This window comes from Tasmannia lanceolata, unplaced genomic scaffold (genome assembly GCF_043159265.1).
Source record: "Tasmannia lanceolata isolate RefF3 unplaced genomic scaffold, GAP_Taslan_0.1 ptg000005l, whole genome shotgun sequence".
Lineage (NCBI taxonomy): Eukaryota > Viridiplantae > Streptophyta > Magnoliopsida > Canellales > Winteraceae > Tasmannia > Tasmannia lanceolata.
In genome coordinates, this window is record NW_027518682.1 from 1,868,569 (window position 1) to 1,886,806 (window position 18,238).

The 18,238-nt window shown below is 38.0% G+C and overlaps 2 protein-coding genes across 2 annotated transcripts; both read right to left on the reverse strand.

Annotated features, from left to right (window-relative positions):
* Positions 1 to 281: 281 nt before the first annotated feature.
* LOC143877039 (uncharacterized) lies at positions 282 to 8,817 on the reverse strand. The gene is made up of 6 exons (XM_077378759.1): positions 8,543 to 8,817; positions 6,416 to 6,506; positions 4,597 to 4,712; positions 1,378 to 1,437; positions 1,205 to 1,270; positions 282 to 910 (listed from the first exon to the last, which is right to left on the reverse strand). The coding sequence occupies exons 1-6, from the start codon at positions 8,597 to 8,599 to the stop codon at positions 719 to 721; spliced, it is 582 nt and encodes a 193-aa protein (XP_077234874.1). The 5' UTR covers positions 8,600 to 8,817; the 3' UTR covers positions 282 to 718.
* Positions 8,818 to 9,599: 782 nt separating this feature from the next.
* On the reverse strand, positions 9,600 to 16,609 carry LOC143877041 (protein NRT1/ PTR FAMILY 8.3-like). The gene is made up of 5 exons (XM_077378761.1): positions 16,500 to 16,609; positions 14,899 to 15,004; positions 12,610 to 12,827; positions 11,880 to 12,436; positions 9,600 to 10,522 (listed from the first exon to the last, which is right to left on the reverse strand). The coding sequence occupies exons 1-5, from the start codon at positions 16,560 to 16,562 to the stop codon at positions 9,715 to 9,717; spliced, it is 1,752 nt and encodes a 583-aa protein (XP_077234876.1). The 5' UTR covers positions 16,563 to 16,609; the 3' UTR covers positions 9,600 to 9,714.
* Positions 16,610 to 18,238: the final 1,629 nt, after the last annotated feature.

Below are 18,238 nucleotides of genomic sequence, written 5' to 3' on the forward strand. Positions count from 1 at the left end.
AAGAAGCATGGACGGCATACTACTAGGTTGATTCTGGACCTTCGATCAAGCATGATGAAACTGACATCTTTTATGATGACTATGAACCGTTGATTTTTAGCACCCCTCAACCTTTGATGAAACCTCCGATTGGCGATCTCAACATTCATTAACTTGTTGAAAGTAGGAAGAAACCAAAATATTGCAAACTAACAAAGGTCTATTTACTCGCTTTTGTTTTCAATTACCTCTTTTTAATATTTCACTAACTAGTAACTATGAACAAAGCTAAGCACCATAGATTGCCTAATTGCAAAAACATATATATATTTGCAGTCCCTTAACTCCTGATACACAACTGGGCGCAATGTTGGAGGATCCCAAATACACTATAATCCCCACATCTAAAAAACTCTATGAATTGTTTTCAACCCATTACAGGAAATCAAGAGTAATGAAAGGAGTAAGCTCCTAAATTTCATTAGCCCAACATACCAACATTAAAAATCAACTGAACTGTCCATCACTCGGACATACTGCTTTAGATTTCAGCTTACTCTCTAGTCATCACAGGACACATCAATTCGAGCCGGGAGTAAAACCTGTCAACAGAGCCAGCAGGTAACGAGAAAAGAGAGGGGCTAAAATTGAATTACGACAAAGAGATACAGTGCTATTGTCTGGTAGAAGAGGAATGATTAATGCATGGTTGAGAAGGTAAGAGAGTTAAGCAGGGAAGTTAGATGGAGGTCCCCACCGAAGTGGAACGTCCGGCAGCTCGTAACTCCTTGAGAGTTCCCGCCAACCAGTCTAAGCCCTCATACAGACCATCACCTTTGAGAGCAGAAGTCCCTTGGATATGCCACCTTCTGTTCTTCAGATCGTAGAGACCAAGCCCTTCGCACACCTCCATTGGTGTCATTGCTCCTTTCTGAATTTAAGCAAATTGGTCGAGCTTCAGTTTATAAATTAAACAGAAGCGCCAAGAGAATAAGTAACAAAACACAGAAATGCAAGATGGAAATCCTTTAGGCAAAACAAACAAACAAACAGTTATAGAGCATCATGTGCAAGGTAGATGTGCTGCATTTGGATGGACTTAGCGTGCAATATGTGTTTATGATAGTGTTGACACGTGGCATCGTGTGGTTGGATGCATGCACCAATGCAAACTTCTGTGCATGTGCTTGTGAAGTACATTGAAAAATTATTAATTTCAACAGACCATGTCCTGTTTATTTGCGAACACCAATATGACACTGTTCAGCATGAAGGGATCTCTGATAATGGCCTGAAAGAAAATAAATTGGTCAGGTCTGAAACTATTACAAAGTCACGAATCAAAATGAATATCCGTATTCATAGGTGCGTGTCAAACTGGAATATGTTACACATAACCTGAAACTCTGCTTTCGCTCTTCCAATCCTCTCTCTGTCCAAGGAATCAACTACATAGATCTGCAAATACAAGAATATTTCAGCCACTCTCCAACTTGTAAATAAAAAAAGACCAGTTTCATGATCTTTGACCGCCTTCAGGCAAACACCATGCACCTCAACAAGACTGGTCAGGTCTTTTGCTTTTGTTATAATCAATAGAAGTAAGGCAGTATAATTTTCATGCTAAACAAGTGAACAAGAATCTTTTAAATGAAAAAGAGTGAAAAAGAAAAAATTAATTCACTAAGGCAGTGGGGGATTGTGAAGGAATAAAAATATACCTATAGGACCTACTTGCATCGAGGGTTGAAGTGGAGGCATGAAATAGGAATGACCATGTCACATATGGCTAACATACGTAGTCCTCTCTTGGTCGAGGTGCCAAGAGCGGAGAGGAATCCAGAGGATCTGTGATAGACATATGCACAGGTAACTCACAAACAAATGCGGTACTATCATGATCACTCGAAAAATAGGTGCATCCTCAAGAAAGGTACCACCCACCCATTGATGTCAAGAAGCCCAACACCGGAGATCATAACACCTACGGCCTTGGAGGAGCTAGAATAGAAAATGAAGACACCATAAAACTGTATCATCAAGTTTGTGTCAACTAGGATGGAGGTCCTAAACAAAACACATGCAGCCAAAAACATGGGGCTCTATCAGAAAGCAAGGATCCTTAGGTCGTAGAATCTGAAAAGGAGTATGACAATCTAAAATGCGGAGAGAGTGATTAATCGGATGCCACACAATAAGTATCGTCATCGACCAATAAGACTTGAGAACATGCTGCATGTACCATGCAACAAAGACAAAGTAGCTACAATAAGAGCACTTAGTAACCCTATTCCATTGTGGGGTGTAAGTACAAGAAAACTGATGAGCTATTTCATGCTCTTCAAAGAAATGAACATTAAGAATAGGAGGTATACTCATAACCCTATTCTATTGTGGGATGTAAGGACAAGAAAATTGATGAGCTATTTCTTGTACTTACCCAATTTTCCTTGTGCATCAATTTTGCACATGCAAATTGATGAGCATCTTTATTGAATTGTCACTTTCAAAAGTTGACAGCCAAACACTACTTACCACTACTCTATGAGGAGACTACTTAACTGCTATAATAGTTGACTACTTAAGTTCTAATTCACCACTACTCTACGAGATAACTACATGCAACTAAGCTGACCCTAGGAATTTACCTCTTCTTCAACTCCTCCCAAATTAGTCTCCACATGTTCTGACACTCCCAGAGTTTGATGTATCGCTTGATTATGCATGAATTGTAAAAATGGCATTAAATTGTGTGAATTGCTCTCATCTCTCGGTCATGCTACACCACTTGTTGAAGCAATTCCCTAACCTTGTCAAGAATCTTGTTTTTTGCATATATTCCCTAGAACAGTGACATGAAGTGCAATGAAAGTGATGTGAATGGAGATGTCAGGAATATATTTTCCCTTCTTTCACTCATGTCATTAGTCGAATTCTGGAGGGTCACGAACAGCCCTCATCTTGGCTCTCCTTGCATAGGTTTTAACAACCTTTGGATGCTCCATCCTTCGCAAATCACACATACCAATCCACTTGATTGTTGCACTACATCAACTTACAGGAAAGCTATTGGGAAGCTATAGTTGGTTTCAATAGGATTTCGATAAAGTATTTTGGGGCAGTGGAAACTGAAACCCAAATAAATTCAATGATCAGTGTACACTTTCTAGCAAGTATGATTGCTCTGAGTTTGCATCCCGCTGTACATAAGTTGTAAAAGAAGATGGGAGGAGAAAGAGAGGAGCAATATGTTCAATTTTCAGTTCTAAAGAAGCAAAAGTGACGGATTATGTCCATTTTTTCTTCAAGAAGAAAGGGATTATGTCTGTTAACTATGTTCATAGTTTGGGAGGAAGAAGCGGAGGACTGCAACAATTAGGATTTTTTATTAAGTGTAGAACTATTTATTTGCAGAGATTTCATCCTAAACTGCAGCACCTGCAACACAGAAGCCCAGACAGCAGACTAGAAGCTGCGGGTTTTAAGAGATAATAGCAAATTTTTAGTAAGGTGTGGAGGTGCCCGACTTCAGCAGGAGGCTAGTGTAGCTTCTAGTCTTGTGTATCTAAGTGTGCCTTTTCAAAAGGTATACAACTGGCTATATTGATGCTCTGTGTCTCCTTCGGCTCCTCACTCTGAGTACAGTAATCACATGAAATTTTCAATCATATATTATTTGGTACAATCTAGAAATTCGCCTTGGCACTTTCTCTGCCTGCACTGGGACCTCAGAGTTTTCAAAAAGAAATTGTGGAGGACAAGACCACAGCAGCAAAGGGCAAGCTCTTTTTTTTTTCTTCTTTTGACTGGTAAGAGATATTTGAACCTCTGACCCCAATATTACTCGCTTGGGGTTGTCACCATTTGTCCCAAGTCCATACGGTACTGTTCTTGCATTTGATGCCTTGAATAAAAAATCAAGATTCAAAGGCGGGCTAAGATTGCAAGAAGAATGAGTGTTAAATATTACATTATGTGTGATTCAGATGAGTCACTGCAGACCTAAAAGTAAATAGTTCTATATTGCAAAGGTTCCTGGGTAAATTTATTTAGACGAGGTAAAATGGATCACTGAATGTGCAACAGTAAAGACTGAAATAATGAATGAAATGATCGCAATCTCAAGGTTCATCGACAATATGAAGTATACAATTGAGGGAAAATGCCCTGACATGGAAAACCAGTCCGGAATGCAAATAACTGGCAGAAAAATGCAGCAACATAATTTTTGCATCACTTTCTAAATGCAAACAATAAACAAGAAATTGGTTGTTGTAAAAATGAAAATGTTAAGCTCCCAGAAAGAAACATTGAGATGAACTTTCCAGAAATAGTCAGCATTAGTATGATCTATGGACTTGTGTATACATCAGGAAGTTCACTTTCACCATACAGCAATTCCTTTTAAGAAAATAAACCCAAAACTTCCCATTGAAGTTGTTAAGTTGAACCAAAAAAACACTCAAGTAGATGGGATAAAGTATATGATTAGAAAGTAACAGTTGCCATGCTGAAAGGAGAAATTTTTGACACTAAAGAACCCAGAACACAATGGAAGAGTAACTGCAACCAATGAAAATTATAATCCAGTCACATATATGAGAAGTTGAGCACTACCAGTCCATCAGTATTGTTAAAGTAATGCCTCCATAGGGGCCTCAGTTTCTCTTGCCCACCTACGTCCCACACAGTGAATACGACATTTTTATATTGAACTTTCTCTACATTGAAACCTACAATAAATAAATAAATCATTACTCTACAATAAAGAACCCAGAGCACTATGAAAGTTGACCAACCAGAACAAGGCTTTGCGTGTACAATATTTTTATTTGATGAAATTGCATTAATGACAGATTAAAAAAATCAAAACCCACAATCGCCAAACTTTGCATGTACAATATAAGGACAAATCCAAAAACTAATACTAAAAAAGCCGAAAGATTTCCAGTTTCTGGACAAAATTTAATTGAAGGCCCCAAATATAAGACATAAGATGGAAACAATTACAACAAAACTCTACAGATTTTAAATTACAGGTCAAACGAGGTTTTTATATATGAGCGCACAATGAAACCTATGATTTGTGGACACGGACGTGAGACATGGCAAACTCCCAAAATTTAGAAACGGGGACACGGCTAATATAGAAACGGACATGAGACACGGCTAACTCCCAAAATTTAGAAACGGGGACACGGCTAAAATAGAAAGTACATATCATCATGATTTGTTGATACAGATTCATGTGCTGAGTTTTGACACGGATACGCGGTATCTGACATAGAAACCACTAAAAATCTAGAAATAGTGGCACGCTCATACACGTATGTTATAGTATAAAAGATAAATAACACCTTTCTCCAATAGCTTAAGCTTTTGGAGAAGCTGGTAAATTAACATGGTATCAAAGCCAAAGGTCTCGAGTTCAAACCCCTCGGATAGCAAAAATCCACATGCGATGGTCGGCCCAAAGTAGGACCACATCTGCCACGTGTTTGCCAAGTGAGCCACACATGAGGGGAGTGTTAAAGTATAAAAGATAAATAACGCCTTTCTCTAATAGCTTAAGCTTTTGGAGAAGTTGGTAAGTTAACAGCGTACATACATATAAAGTTACTAACACTTCTAGAAGTACTGTCTAAAGGAGTATCGACACGTGTGGACACGGGTGTCGTGTAGGACATCCGACATGTGTGTCTGCAATAAATTCAAAGTGTAAGCCAAATCATAGAATGAAACTAGAATTCATGTACAAGAGTGCAAGTACAATATAATAATAAAATTCAATTAATTTTAAAAGAAAATATGAAGATTTCCAGTTTCTGGACAAAATTCAATTGAAGGCCCAAATACAGGACAATAGGACATGAAACGGAAACATGTACTGCTAAACTCTCAAGATCTGAAATTACAGGTCGCAGAGACTTTTGGCATGGTAAAAAAAATGTGCTTGTGGGTCCACATGTACCGAGAACTACACTTCACCATGATCCAATGAATGAATATGTTTGGCAAGCACACTTGGAGCCGCATATAACGCCCCATATAACCTTTACTTTTCAAAAAAAAAAATAACGATATGTTGTCAGAAAGTACGGATTAAATACGTAATGCTGCTTTTTTCTTTCTTGTATAAATGGGCGATCATGAACACGTCTTTTTACTCTTTCCATCAATTCATGCAATTTACATGGGCAATCACTGCAAGCACCAAAATATGATGATCACAAGTTCCATCAAATGTATTTCATTAGAATATTGGTCTAATTACAGGTCGCGGAGACTCAATCAACATTAGTTAATTAAAAAGATGATGCAAGCTCAATAAAGAGAGCCAGCAACGAAACCAGACTAGTATAATTCTTTAATTAGCCAAACTAAATGTAAATCCATACCATAAGGTCAAGTTTTTTTTGTCATTACGATGACCTACCAATTGTTGGGACAGTTGATAAAACTTCTCCAATGTGCAGTTTGTATAATATAGTTGTTTTGCCAGCTGCATCCAATCCAAGCATCACAACCTAAGACAAGTCAATGCAGGAACACAATTAAGCATGCCGAGTTAATCAAATACACCTCAAGTGTGGTGTGCTCCAAGGTCATAGTAATAATACCAAGAGTAGACAATTTAAAATGATTAGTTGAGCAAATAAGTCTCGAGTCAAGATTGAAGAATAATAAAATATGATAAATGTGGTTCACTATGCAATTAGGCACAAGAGTCCAGACCTAGCTGGATCTAATTGCCCATGCCACAACCATCAAAATCCTACATAGCCAATCTCTTTCGAGGGAAATACAGATATAGCATGTTGAAGTTGAAACATCATCAATATGTGGAGGCTAAATAAGGTATTTTATGCATATGAAAATATGTCTATTAATAAAGTTTTGTAATTAAACTTGTGAAATGTGAGAGACAAGGGTACATAAATTTCAATGACAGCCATGAAGCTAAAATACCACTCATTGGAACTCGCCTTCAATAAAAACCCCAGGTTCATGAACACATATCAGAGAAAAAAGGGTAGGGAGTCTCATGCATAGTCACATGGTCCTACACTAGTTGATACGTGGAATTCACTAAAGGATTATCGACCTTAAATGGCTTAGCATAAATCAATCCTCAACGCATGAGTTGAATCTTGCGCATAACTAGAGCAATCTATCTCGCCATAGTTTCTAATTGTATTCTCAAGTTAATAGCTATGAAGTAATGATTGATATTCTGTTGACCTCCACCAAAAATTTCCATGACCAGGATTTCTCACAGACATGTTACTAAATAGCAATGAAACATCGATTGATATCCCGTCAGCCTTCATCAAAATTTCCATGACCAGGATTTCTCGCATACATGTTATGAAATACAAGTTTTGGATCAAATTTTCTCTTATACCAATTATGACGCAGCAAAGAGGAATAACAATCCAAGTTTCAGAATTAAATTCCATTTTCAAGATCAGCACATACCTTAAAGCATAAGAGACTAAAAGAAAGGCCAGTGCTGTTCTGAGATTTCTCCTCTTTGTGCATTAGGCTAGACTGGACTGCGTCAATCTCTTCCACCATTTGCAAAACATTCCTATTTTAAATCAGCAAAAACTCCTTAGATGAAGAGAACCAACAACATTGATGCTCACCCCAAATTGATTTTATCACCCTCCAATCAGCACTCTCCAACTTTCTTTCTTGAAGCATCACATCTACCTTACGCTTTCCTTGCCCATTCTAATAAAAATTCATGGATGCCAAACATGGTCTAATTGTATTCTTGGATTTTGCATGTAATTTATGATTGTGGGATTCAAATTGCTTAAATTGGTTGGAAACTGGAATTTACTTAATTTAAACTATGCCATTTTTTTAAATTATTTTACGCTTCTTGTCGATTACCTTCACGCTTCCCCGTCGATTCAATTCATGTTTCTTTGACCCTTCACGCTTCCCACCTTCCCGAGAGCGTCCCGCAACTTTTCAGTCGCCAATTAAACATCGATAGCACATTCCCCACCCCCTCACTAAGATTCCACGATACATGGAAAATCTCCATCTGCTTGCACACTCCTTTATTATCTTCCTCAGAGGAGGAATAAATGAGGGCTTCACTAAACAGTAATTTTCATCCACTAAATCAGCTCACACAGCAAAATATTCCACCCTTGCTGTTTCTATGACAGCACCCATATAAAAGCCTCAAGAATAAAACCGCAGCAAGAGAGCGAATTTATGAAGCATATAGATAGCCCCAATTTTCACGATTGATCGTCAAAATACGAAACTAAAACTACTATGAATTTCCCTATTTCGCATAACACAATCGTCCTTCTAAAATTATTACAACAACAAGAGACCACAATAAAGCTACCAAAATAACTTTTTCACATCAAGAATCATATCATATGCACGTATAGAAACCCTCGAGGTACTGAAACCAGCATCACGAGCAAAAATTTCCAGTAAAAAAATAAAAGAAGCAAAACCCATCTGAAACTAACGGTTATAAAACGACCCTCTAGATTTCTAGAAAAAAAGAAAAAAAAAAGAAAAAACGCACCCTCATTTCAGTGTTGCCAAAGAAGGCATCGAAGAGCTTGCGAATGGCCTGACCCATGGCCGATTTCTCTGTAACCCTGAAAGCTTCAACGAACACACGATCGCGTGCATAAGAAAAACCCTCCCAAGGAGATTGCAAAGAGAGTCGGAGAAGGTGAAAAATTTTCTACCGAGAAAAATACCCTCTCTCTCTCTCTCTCTCCTTTGCTTATAGTAAAAATTTAAGAGAGCTTTTAACAACAACTCTTTATTGACCGGGCACTTTAAAAACCAAAGGCCATGCGAGTATGTCTCAGCTTTAATCATACGCACACCGTGCCTTGTTTCCTTTTTTATCTTCTAAAAGCTAGAGAAAATGCTAATATCCTTCGCCCAAATTTTCTTCTCGCCCTTCTTCCGGGCCCATTATACATGCCAACGTTGATAAATCACCTGAACTGGTCATATTGCGGCCACCACGAGATTGTCCTACTCGCATATGTTCATGTTGAATGCACAACCTAGAGGTCGGTTGTTCAATCGTAGGTACCTATTCATAAGAAATTTCAGACTTTGATCAAATGGACAATATCTCCATCTGATATGGAACAATACAGATGGGACTGTCTTGTGGTGGCCCCGACAAATGAACGGTTTTAGATAGCAGGATCCATTGTGTTACATGTAAAGTGGATGGATGAGAATTTTTATAGATTATTGTGGTCCCACACAGAGAATTAATCCTAATGAGTCACATGCAAAATGATGCTGCAAAATTCTTATTCCCGCGATTAGAATTTGCATTTCAATAATCTAAATATGAGGAATGCTAAATTGAAGGTTGCCCTTGAAAAAACCCAACCCCAACTGCAGCCCATTGGATCTACATCACCCAACTGCATTTATCATTTCTTTAATTTTGCATTTTTCAGTGCTGTTATACTGCACTTAGGTTGTGTGAATCCAATGGGGTGCACTTCCAAGCTGGCTTTTTTGTAGGGGCGTTCTTCAGTTTAGCATTTTTCCAAGTGTTACTGTTTTTTGTGGAGGTAGTTTCATTAGAATATGCACTGATGATATAACAAAAGAACAAAAATAACAAAGTTATTGTTAGCAATATTCCCCAACAACAACTACATTGATCTTTATAGTGTTGTGACAACTTCAAAAGCCTTTATTTTATACACTGAATTTCTAATCCTCAACAATAACTTTCTTAAGCCTGTACCTCTTTGTACATGCAAGATATATAACAAAGTTCAAGGTACTAAGACCTGCCATTGCCCAGAAAAAATAATCAAGATGCCCCTCATTCAAATCATCTGGGATCCAACCTGACCTCCCCCCTCTACTACTCAGGTGCATCACGAGCATGACAAGGAACGAACTCAAGTAATTCCCTAACGAAATCGTAAGCAAGGAAGACGCAGTGCACATACTTCTCATAGTATCCGGGCCCTGGCCATAGAAGAACTCTAACTGACTAACATAATTGAAGACCTCTGAAGCACCAAAGATAAAATACTGAGGAAGCTGCCAAGCTATGCTTATTGTGTTACCACTCATAAAACTTCCCAACCTCTTCATCTCCACCAATGCAGCCACTGACATAGCCAAAATCATTAAGAAATGACCAATCCCCATCCTTTGCAGCTGTGAAAGTCCACGCCCTTCGCCTACAAATTTCTTTCCAATTGTGATGAGAACTGTGTCATAGATAAGAATCCAGAACATGACGCTAAGCACTTCGAAGGCAAAGAGAGAGGCGGGAGGGACGGAGAATGTTCGTATCTTGGTGTTCATAGCAGCTCCTTGTTCGATGAATGTTGTGCTCATTTGAGCATATGCAATAGAATAGACAATACTACTCAACCAAATTGGGAGCAGGCGAAGTAATATTTTCAACTCCTCCACCTGGGTTATTGTGCAAAGTATCCAGGGACTTGCAGAATTGCCATTTTGCGCATCAAAATCAGAAATTGTAGCAGCTTTGTCTAAGAATCTGAAATGACATTGCGAAGTTATTAGAATATTTTGCCTTTTTGGTGAACTAGGACAATTAAATACTCCACATACAAAACTCATTTTTAGATTGATCCACTGTTCTCTTGAATGATAGAAGCAGAAAATATGCCTAAAAGTTTCCAACAAATATGTAGATACATTTTCTATTAAAATAAAAGTTCTCGGATAGGCGAGTGCAGCAAAAAAATAATAAAGTGGGTCCTAAATATTTGGGTGATCTAAACCATTCATTTCTCAGGGCCCTGGAATCATCGACCTCTTCATGATACTAAAATGATACCAATAATATCATCACAAAAGGAAAAAAGAAGAAGAAGAAGAAGAAGCAAAACAGAAGGATATTAGTAGGTGTTAAACAGCCAGTTACTCCAAAAGCTTACGCTGTTGGAGAAGGCGTTATTTGTTTTTTTATACTTTAACACTACCCGTCACATGTGGCCCCTCTTTCTTTGGGTTGGCCTGCACGTGGCACATGTGGCCCCATTTTTGGGTTGACCATTGGACGTGGATTTTTTTGACATCAAGAGGTTTGAACTCAGGACCTTTCGCTCTGATACCATGTGAAACGACCAGTTACTCCAAAAACTTAAGCTGTTGGAGAATGCGTTTTTTAATCTTTTATACTTTAACAGTAGGAAGTTTGGAGCTTGGGTTTCTTCTAACAATAAAATAAGAGAATAAAGGTCTATCTGATCAAAATCATCCAGTCAAAGTGGAAGATATGAAGTTTACACTTCACAACAGTACTGGATTCTCTCAAGGATCTACAATATAAAAAAAAAACAATTGTCAAATTCACAACTTGGAACAAAGGTTCCTAATGATTTATCTGGTAGCGCAACCAGTAGAATTCACCAATAGCTACATCTACAATTAAAGAGTACGTATGTAATACTAGATTATAAGGTAAATACGTGTATAATGCATACAAATAATGGAAAATATATCTTCCAATTTTCCAGCAATATTGAACATATATTTTAGTTTTCCCATTAAGGACAACAAATGCACTTGTCAAGGTTAACTTCATCAATCTTCACAACTGACCCAATTTTAGGGCTATACAAGCCTTTTGAGCTTTTTATAGTTTTGTGTTTCACTACTATGGGTCAATGGAGATTAAATCAGTAACCAACATAAGTGTATGCACCAGCCAAGGTTTCCTTAGCAATAGCAAAAGATATTATTTGATTTTTTATTCCAACAGTTTCTTATGGTTCACTTGATCAAGTGCTGATGTTCAATTAAAATTGATTAGGTTAGCTTATTAACATCACTGTAATTGTCACAACGATGAAAAGTCTAGATTGGCAAATAAAATTAGTGAACAGTACCTGAATTCATCAGTATGCTCTAATCTTCTACTCCCTAGAATGGTTGAGTTCTTATCCCGTGCCTCGAACAAGTTACAGCTATCAACAGGGACTTTCAAGCTGGTCTTCCTCAGAGAGGCAACTAAAACTTGAAGAATTCTGTTCAAAGGACTCCCGCTTGGTCTCTGCAACCTATAAATTGATGTTCCAGAGAAAAAAACCACCACAGCTAGAGCAATGAAGAACGTAGCAATGCCAAATCCCAGTGCCCAATCAACATTCTCTTGTATCCATACTATGACAGTGCTAGAAATAAGAGCCCCCAGGTTGATAGAAAAATAAAACCAATTGAAGAAAGACTCCTTTCTTTCTCTCTCAATTGGGTTTCCATCCTCAAACTGATCTGCTCCCAAGGGTAGCAATGATGACTTGACACCGCCACTTCCAAAGGCAATGAGATATAAACCGAAAAAGAATACCACTTTCTGAGCTTCAGTCGCTGAGCGACATGAATTTCCTTCACATGATGGAGGCTTCAAAGATGGAAGAGAGGCTGAGAGTGTGAGAATTACCATCCCCTGGTCAAATGGAAATTAGAGAAGAAGAAAACAAAACATGAGAACATTTTAGAGATCAAATCAAGAAAAATGAAAATAATGTCCTGTTGGTTAATCTAATAGAAAAGCAATCACTGTAAAATATTTAGATAAAAAAGAAATGAAACGCCAGAGTCAGGTGCAGCAATACATACAAGCAAGTAGATCAAAGCAAAGACAGAGATAGTTCGATATCTCCCCCAATATGCATCTGCGATAAGAGCTCCCAAGAAGGGTGTGAGAAAGCCAGTTCCCACCCAAGTACCAATGCTTGCTGCAACCGAGGCATTGCCTTCATGGAAGACCTTGCTAAGATATATAACTAGATTTGCAGCAATGCCAAAAAAAGCCAAGCTCTCCAAGCACTCCACACCTGTAGTTCCATTTTTCATTCAAATGTGTACAAATTAAGGGCCTCTTTGGATGCCAACCAGAATTGGTCCTAAGGTTGCAAATAAGATTACTTTAATTGAATCATATCTGCAAGACATTAAAGCCACCTTGGAAGCCATTCACTATGTCATTTTGTTGTTGTTGAAAGGTAACAGGATAACTTTATTAATATATCAAACTAGGGGAACAAGATGTCCAACAATAAACACCCCAATACAGAATGCCTTTACAGGCAGTATAGCATCAAATTGGTTTAAAAATTACAGCAATGTCTCATCCGTAGAGGGATATACAACCCTAGGCTCCGATAAATGGACACGCTCCTTAGCCAAAGTGTCTGCAGTTAAGTTTGCGGATCGGCGCTTATGATTAAGCTGGGGATTCAAAACTCATCTTAAGTCTCTGATCTTGTCAATAGTCTGATACAGTCGCCATGGTCCGCTGCACCTTCCCGACGCCCACGCAATCACATTGCTCGAATCACCCTCAATCATCAGCGGTCCCTGATTGTTCATTACGTACCATTTTAAACCAAAAAGGAGCCCCTTCGCTTCAGCCTCATTTCCGTCACAAGATCCCGCAGGACTCGCAATTCAGTATATCATTTCTAAAACAATTATAAACATATTTACAAAAATCATATCTAATCTTGAAACCATTTGCATACAATATTCTGCGCAAATAATTTTTCGAGGAAGTCTTTAGTGGAACAGTCCAGTCCTCTACAAGAGACCCTGAAATGCATGCCCTCCACCCCTTCCTATTGGAGCATTAACATGGGACCCATAGAGGTGGCATCTTATCATATTGTCGGGGGAAAGAGTCAAAACATAATGTTTTTTTTCTTCGAATGGTTACAATGAAAGGAGACGGGTTATGCTAGGAGTGGTGTTCTACATAACATAATGTTATTTTTTTCTTTTTCATGTAAAGAAGCCAAGGCCATGTTTGAGAGAGTTTACCAATCAATACTTCTTATTAAAAAATGCTTAACAAATTTGGCCAAATCTTACCCAATTTTACCGGACTACATGACTCTCCAGTTGTTGGGGTAAAATCTGACACGCAATGGAAAGCTGACAAGTGGCATAGGGAGATTCAAAGGCTGGTTACGGGAAAGGGGTAATTTTACAACCCTTCCAAAAAACCCTAGTAACCAAGCTCAGCAGAACTTGGAAACCATAATTCAAGGGAACTTGTCCAATCATGCAAGACTCCGTGAAAGGCAACTTTCCCTCAATGCCTTGGACTCTAATCTATAAAAGGGAGACTAAACTTCAATGTACACATCACACCCAGGGGCGGAGCTACATGTATAGTAAGGGGGGCAGTTGCCCCTTATGTATAAGCTTGTATAAGCTTGCCCCCCACTATGTATAAGCCCGTATAAGCTTGGGCCCCCCTTATGCATAAATCCTGGCTCCACCACTGATCACACCACAATCACATCTGTCTTCCTCGCTCAGTTCAACTTGTATTGTTTCCCTATCTAACTCAAGCGCCGGAGAGTCCCCACACAGTCCGAGTCCAGTCATTTTTCTAACGTGTTTCTGTGAGCGCAGGCCATCCATCCCGAGCTAGCTCCGACAGCCCGTCCAGATTTCAACGGCAACATCGGTCTTATAAGTCGTTTTACCAGTCTTGTAATTACCTTGTAGCAAAATGCAAAAAAGGAACTTATTTTCTGTTCTAAACTCCAATTTTGCTGGTCTCAATAATTAAACGAATATTTGCCGTTCTAAAGAATTTACAGGGGTAAATTGAAAGCTTTGGGGCAATTTTTTTTTTTTTTTTTGCCGACTCTCCTCCGCTTTTAACAGAGTTTCTGTTTTCCTTATTTTTCAGACTTCGCATCATCTCCCCACTCATGCCCTCTCAATTCTCTTCCTCTCCCAGTTTCCTTACCGCTCACAACACTTGATAAACAAACATTACATGGAAAAAACTTTTATGGCTTCCAAACATGGCCTAAATGACAACAGCTGACACTCAAAGGTAAATCCACTGTTCAATGAAAAGCATCACATTACAAGTTACAAATAAAATCTCACCCAAAAGGATGCTGGAAGCTCGCCAATTGCCGGTTTTATGCCTTGACGCTGGTTTTCCGTGAATATCAAGTGATCCATCCTCCGTATATTGCTTCTCCAATCCATCCTGATAGAAGAACAGCAAACCATTGCACAGATATGATGATCCATCTTAAATCTAGAAGCTTCAAGAGACAAGGAAAAAGAACAAACCTTTTTTGAGGAATTCCTACAAACAAATGGAAAGCATTAGAAACAGTGGCTCTACGGGATCCAAGATCAAATTCTCTTTTTAACTGCATGTAATTCCATCTTTTTCCACTCCGTTCAGGCTAGGCGTGATATTTTCCATGGCGACTAGAATTTTAAAAGGTACAAAATTTCGTCTTAAGTCGATACTCAAAAGTAAAAAACGACCAGATGCTTGCCATTTTGCCGTGGTACCATATTTGGTTGATCTAGACCGTCCATCTAGTGGGCCCTTTGTTGGATCTCCAATGGTCCAAGATCATAACTAATTAAGCAATCCTAGTATCTAATAGACTAATAGCATCTAATGCACTCTTAGTATCTAATAGTATCTAATAGTATCTAATGTACCAAGTGTAAAGTTGGCATTAAGCAAAATTAGGCCATGTTTGCTTTGGATTTTGAGAATAAACTTTGAGTCGAAACCAAAACTTGGAAAATTTGGACACTTTTTTTGGATTTTGAGAATCAACTTTGAGCTCAAACTGATTCTACATCCCTTTAAAAAAGCTAATACTATTAAGATGTAGAATCAAATTGAGTCCAAATTCGATTTTACACAACAAATCAAACGCTCAACTTTGCCAATAATCGGTTTTAGACTCAAAATCAATTATCAAAATCCAAAACAATCATAGCCTTAGACCTTGTTTGTTTTGCATTTAATTTTGGGTCAAGTAATCTGTTTTAGACTCAAAATCCTTAAGGCCTTGTTCATTTTGGATTCTGAACATTATTAGACTCAATTAAACTCAATTTTGAGTTCAATAATCATGGAATATGTGAAAAACCCAAGTCCTAGGACCTATATTTGACCTTTAAATTACATAACTAAAAATAATTAAAAATTAACTATAAAGTTGCCTAATCTACCATCCTAATGATCCAAAGGTCACATGATCTTTCTAGAATATGAGACATGATTTCATGGAAAATGTCACCTAGAATTATATAATCTGAACAAAAGAAAAGAAAACAAAAACAAAATTCGATTCCTTAATCTTTCGGAAAATAAGAGTAAACCATACTAAGGGATCGAACCTGAGAATCAAATTTCCTCTTTTGGTCAATACACAAAATTAAGAAACTAATTAAAATTAGAATCTCCAGTTTTCATTTTTCTCTTAGACTCAATGGAATTTTCAGAAGCCAACAAATGAAAAACATGGTCACATATCCAAAAAAGAATTTTGATGTAATGGGTCTATTCTCCAAACAAAGAAAACCCCATAGATTAAGTACATAAACACAATAAAAATTAAATTTGAAAAGAGTGGCTTGGGAAAAATTGAATGAAAAAAAAAAAAAAAACGGCAAAATTTTCATTATAGCTGAAAGGAAAGTGATGAGATGGTGAACTCTGAAAATTTTACCTTATTTAGCAACTGATTTGTTTCTCCCTGCTCTACAGCTTCTTCCATCGAACTCAGCTTCATCCAAATGAGAGTCTCACCTGCAACCGCTATTAGAAGAGGCTTTGTTGAATTTCTTTGTCAGCATGGAGGGGAAATTACTCAAATGCCCATGTTTTTTAAAACATGGAAAATGACCTGGTTGTCTGAGGAAGCGAGAGAAGAGTGTTTAAAGTGTCCCCCACCTCTGCCGCAGCTACTTAGTACTCATTTTCCATGTATTTTTCACTATTGCATGTTAATTCATGTTAAAATTCATGCTTAGTTTGCCTAATTCATGCTAAAATTCATGTTTAATTTGTTAATCCATGTTAGAAATCATGCTTAATTTGCCCAATTCATCGTTGGATTTTTGGAAGACAAAATGACTAATGCAACCTAATGCACATGCAGACACTGTACGTTTTTATTATGCAATAGGATCCATGAACCCTATGGTTTGCCTAAACCCCAATGATGCAAGATCGGATGATGGAACCATGACTGGAGATGAGGAATGACGGATGAGAGTATAACAGGAGATCTTGGTAATTCGAAGAGAATGTGAGATTTGAGTTAAGTTGTAATTCGAAGGGGTCTAAGTGTATTTTTCCCCTGATTAAAAGGGCATCTTTGCCATTTGATGAAAAGCTGTGAAGACCAATAAAAGGAGAATCTCAGGACCTCGGAGTCAAAGTGGTATAAGAGGGATTGTACAAAGTTCTGAACTGCTGCTGGAAACAGAAACATGGATGATGACATGTGTCTCCATGCAAGTAACTACGTGGATGACGTGGAATTTCATGTCTATAAACAAACTCCTATTTTGAGAAAACCATGACCAAATCATTGTCGTTACCTTTTTTTGTAGGGATTTGCTAGGCAATTTCGAGGAAAATTGAAGGAGAGAACATCCACATCAATGAATTAAATGAACAAAACAAAATATGTTAAAAAGTAAGCCTGGGTGGTTGTTCTCTCGTGCAAAAGTTAGCAATGAATGAAATGGATTTCCACGAAATTGCCTGACAAAACCCTTTTTCGTAAGTCATTACCCTGTTTTTAATTTTTTTAAGGGGTGTCAATGTGAAGCTAAGGGCCGGGTGGCTCGGTTGGGCTTGTTGGAGAATTGAGGGTACTGTTGGTTATAGAAAACAGACACTTGTTGCTGCAAGGCGTGATATCACTTTCCTTAAGACAAGATTCGCCTTCACCAGTAGTGTGCAAAGGGGATCCGCGAATTGCTTCCAAGATACAATGAAGCCTAGTAGGGAAGACCTACTAATGTTTGATGACGCCTCGCACTAGCGGAATCAAACCCGAAATGCCCTTCAGAAATTTCAAGCCTTAGAGAAATTTTCAGATATTGTTTCTGCAGAAGAACAGTATCTAGAACAGTAAACAAAAGAAAAACAGTATGAAGAAATCCTTGGGGATTTTGAACGAATGTAGAAGAGTGTTTAAAGTTTGTCAGAATTGCACAATGAAATTGCCAAATCGGTTTTCTATATATTGCAATGACCGAATTCTATACATTTAATAGACCACATGGTGTCTTTTCTGTGTGAAAAAACACCTCTACAGGGCACATTTCCAGAATGTTTGAAATCTGACCATTAGATAACACTCATTTGATATTGAACGGTCCTGATCGATCATAGATGTGACTGTTGGTTTGAGTAAAACCTCTCTCCAACCTCGTCATAGTTAGATCGACTATC

What these genes read in the sequence shown, in the direction of transcription:
- LOC143877041 (XM_077378761.1), bottom strand. Translation starts at nt 16,562, where the DNA reads ATGAAGCTGAGTTCGATGGAAGAAGCTGTAGAGCAGGGAGAAACAAAT. An exon ending in CAAATCAGTTGCTAAATAAG is followed by an intron (nt 15,005 to 16,499) that starts GTAAAATTTTCA and finishes TTCTTCTATCAG; the next exon opens with GATGGATTGGAGAAGCAATA. An exon ending in TTGCTTTGATCTACTTGCTT is followed by an intron (nt 12,437 to 12,609) that starts GTATGTATTGCT and finishes CCATTTGACCAG; the next exon opens with GGGATGGTAATTCTCACACT.
- LOC143877039 (XM_077378759.1), bottom strand. Translation starts at nt 8,599, where the DNA reads ATGGGTCAGGCCATTCGCAAGCTCTTCGATGCCTTCTTTGGCAACACT. An exon ending in ATCAACTGTCCCAACAATTG is followed by an intron (nt 4,713 to 6,415) that starts GTAGGTCATCGT and finishes TATTTATTGTAG; the next exon opens with GTTTCAATGTAGAGAAAGTT. An exon ending in TTAACAATACTGATGGACTG is followed by an intron (nt 1,438 to 4,596) that starts GTAGTGCTCAAC and finishes TTGTATTTGCAG; the next exon opens with ATCTATGTAGTTGATTCCTT.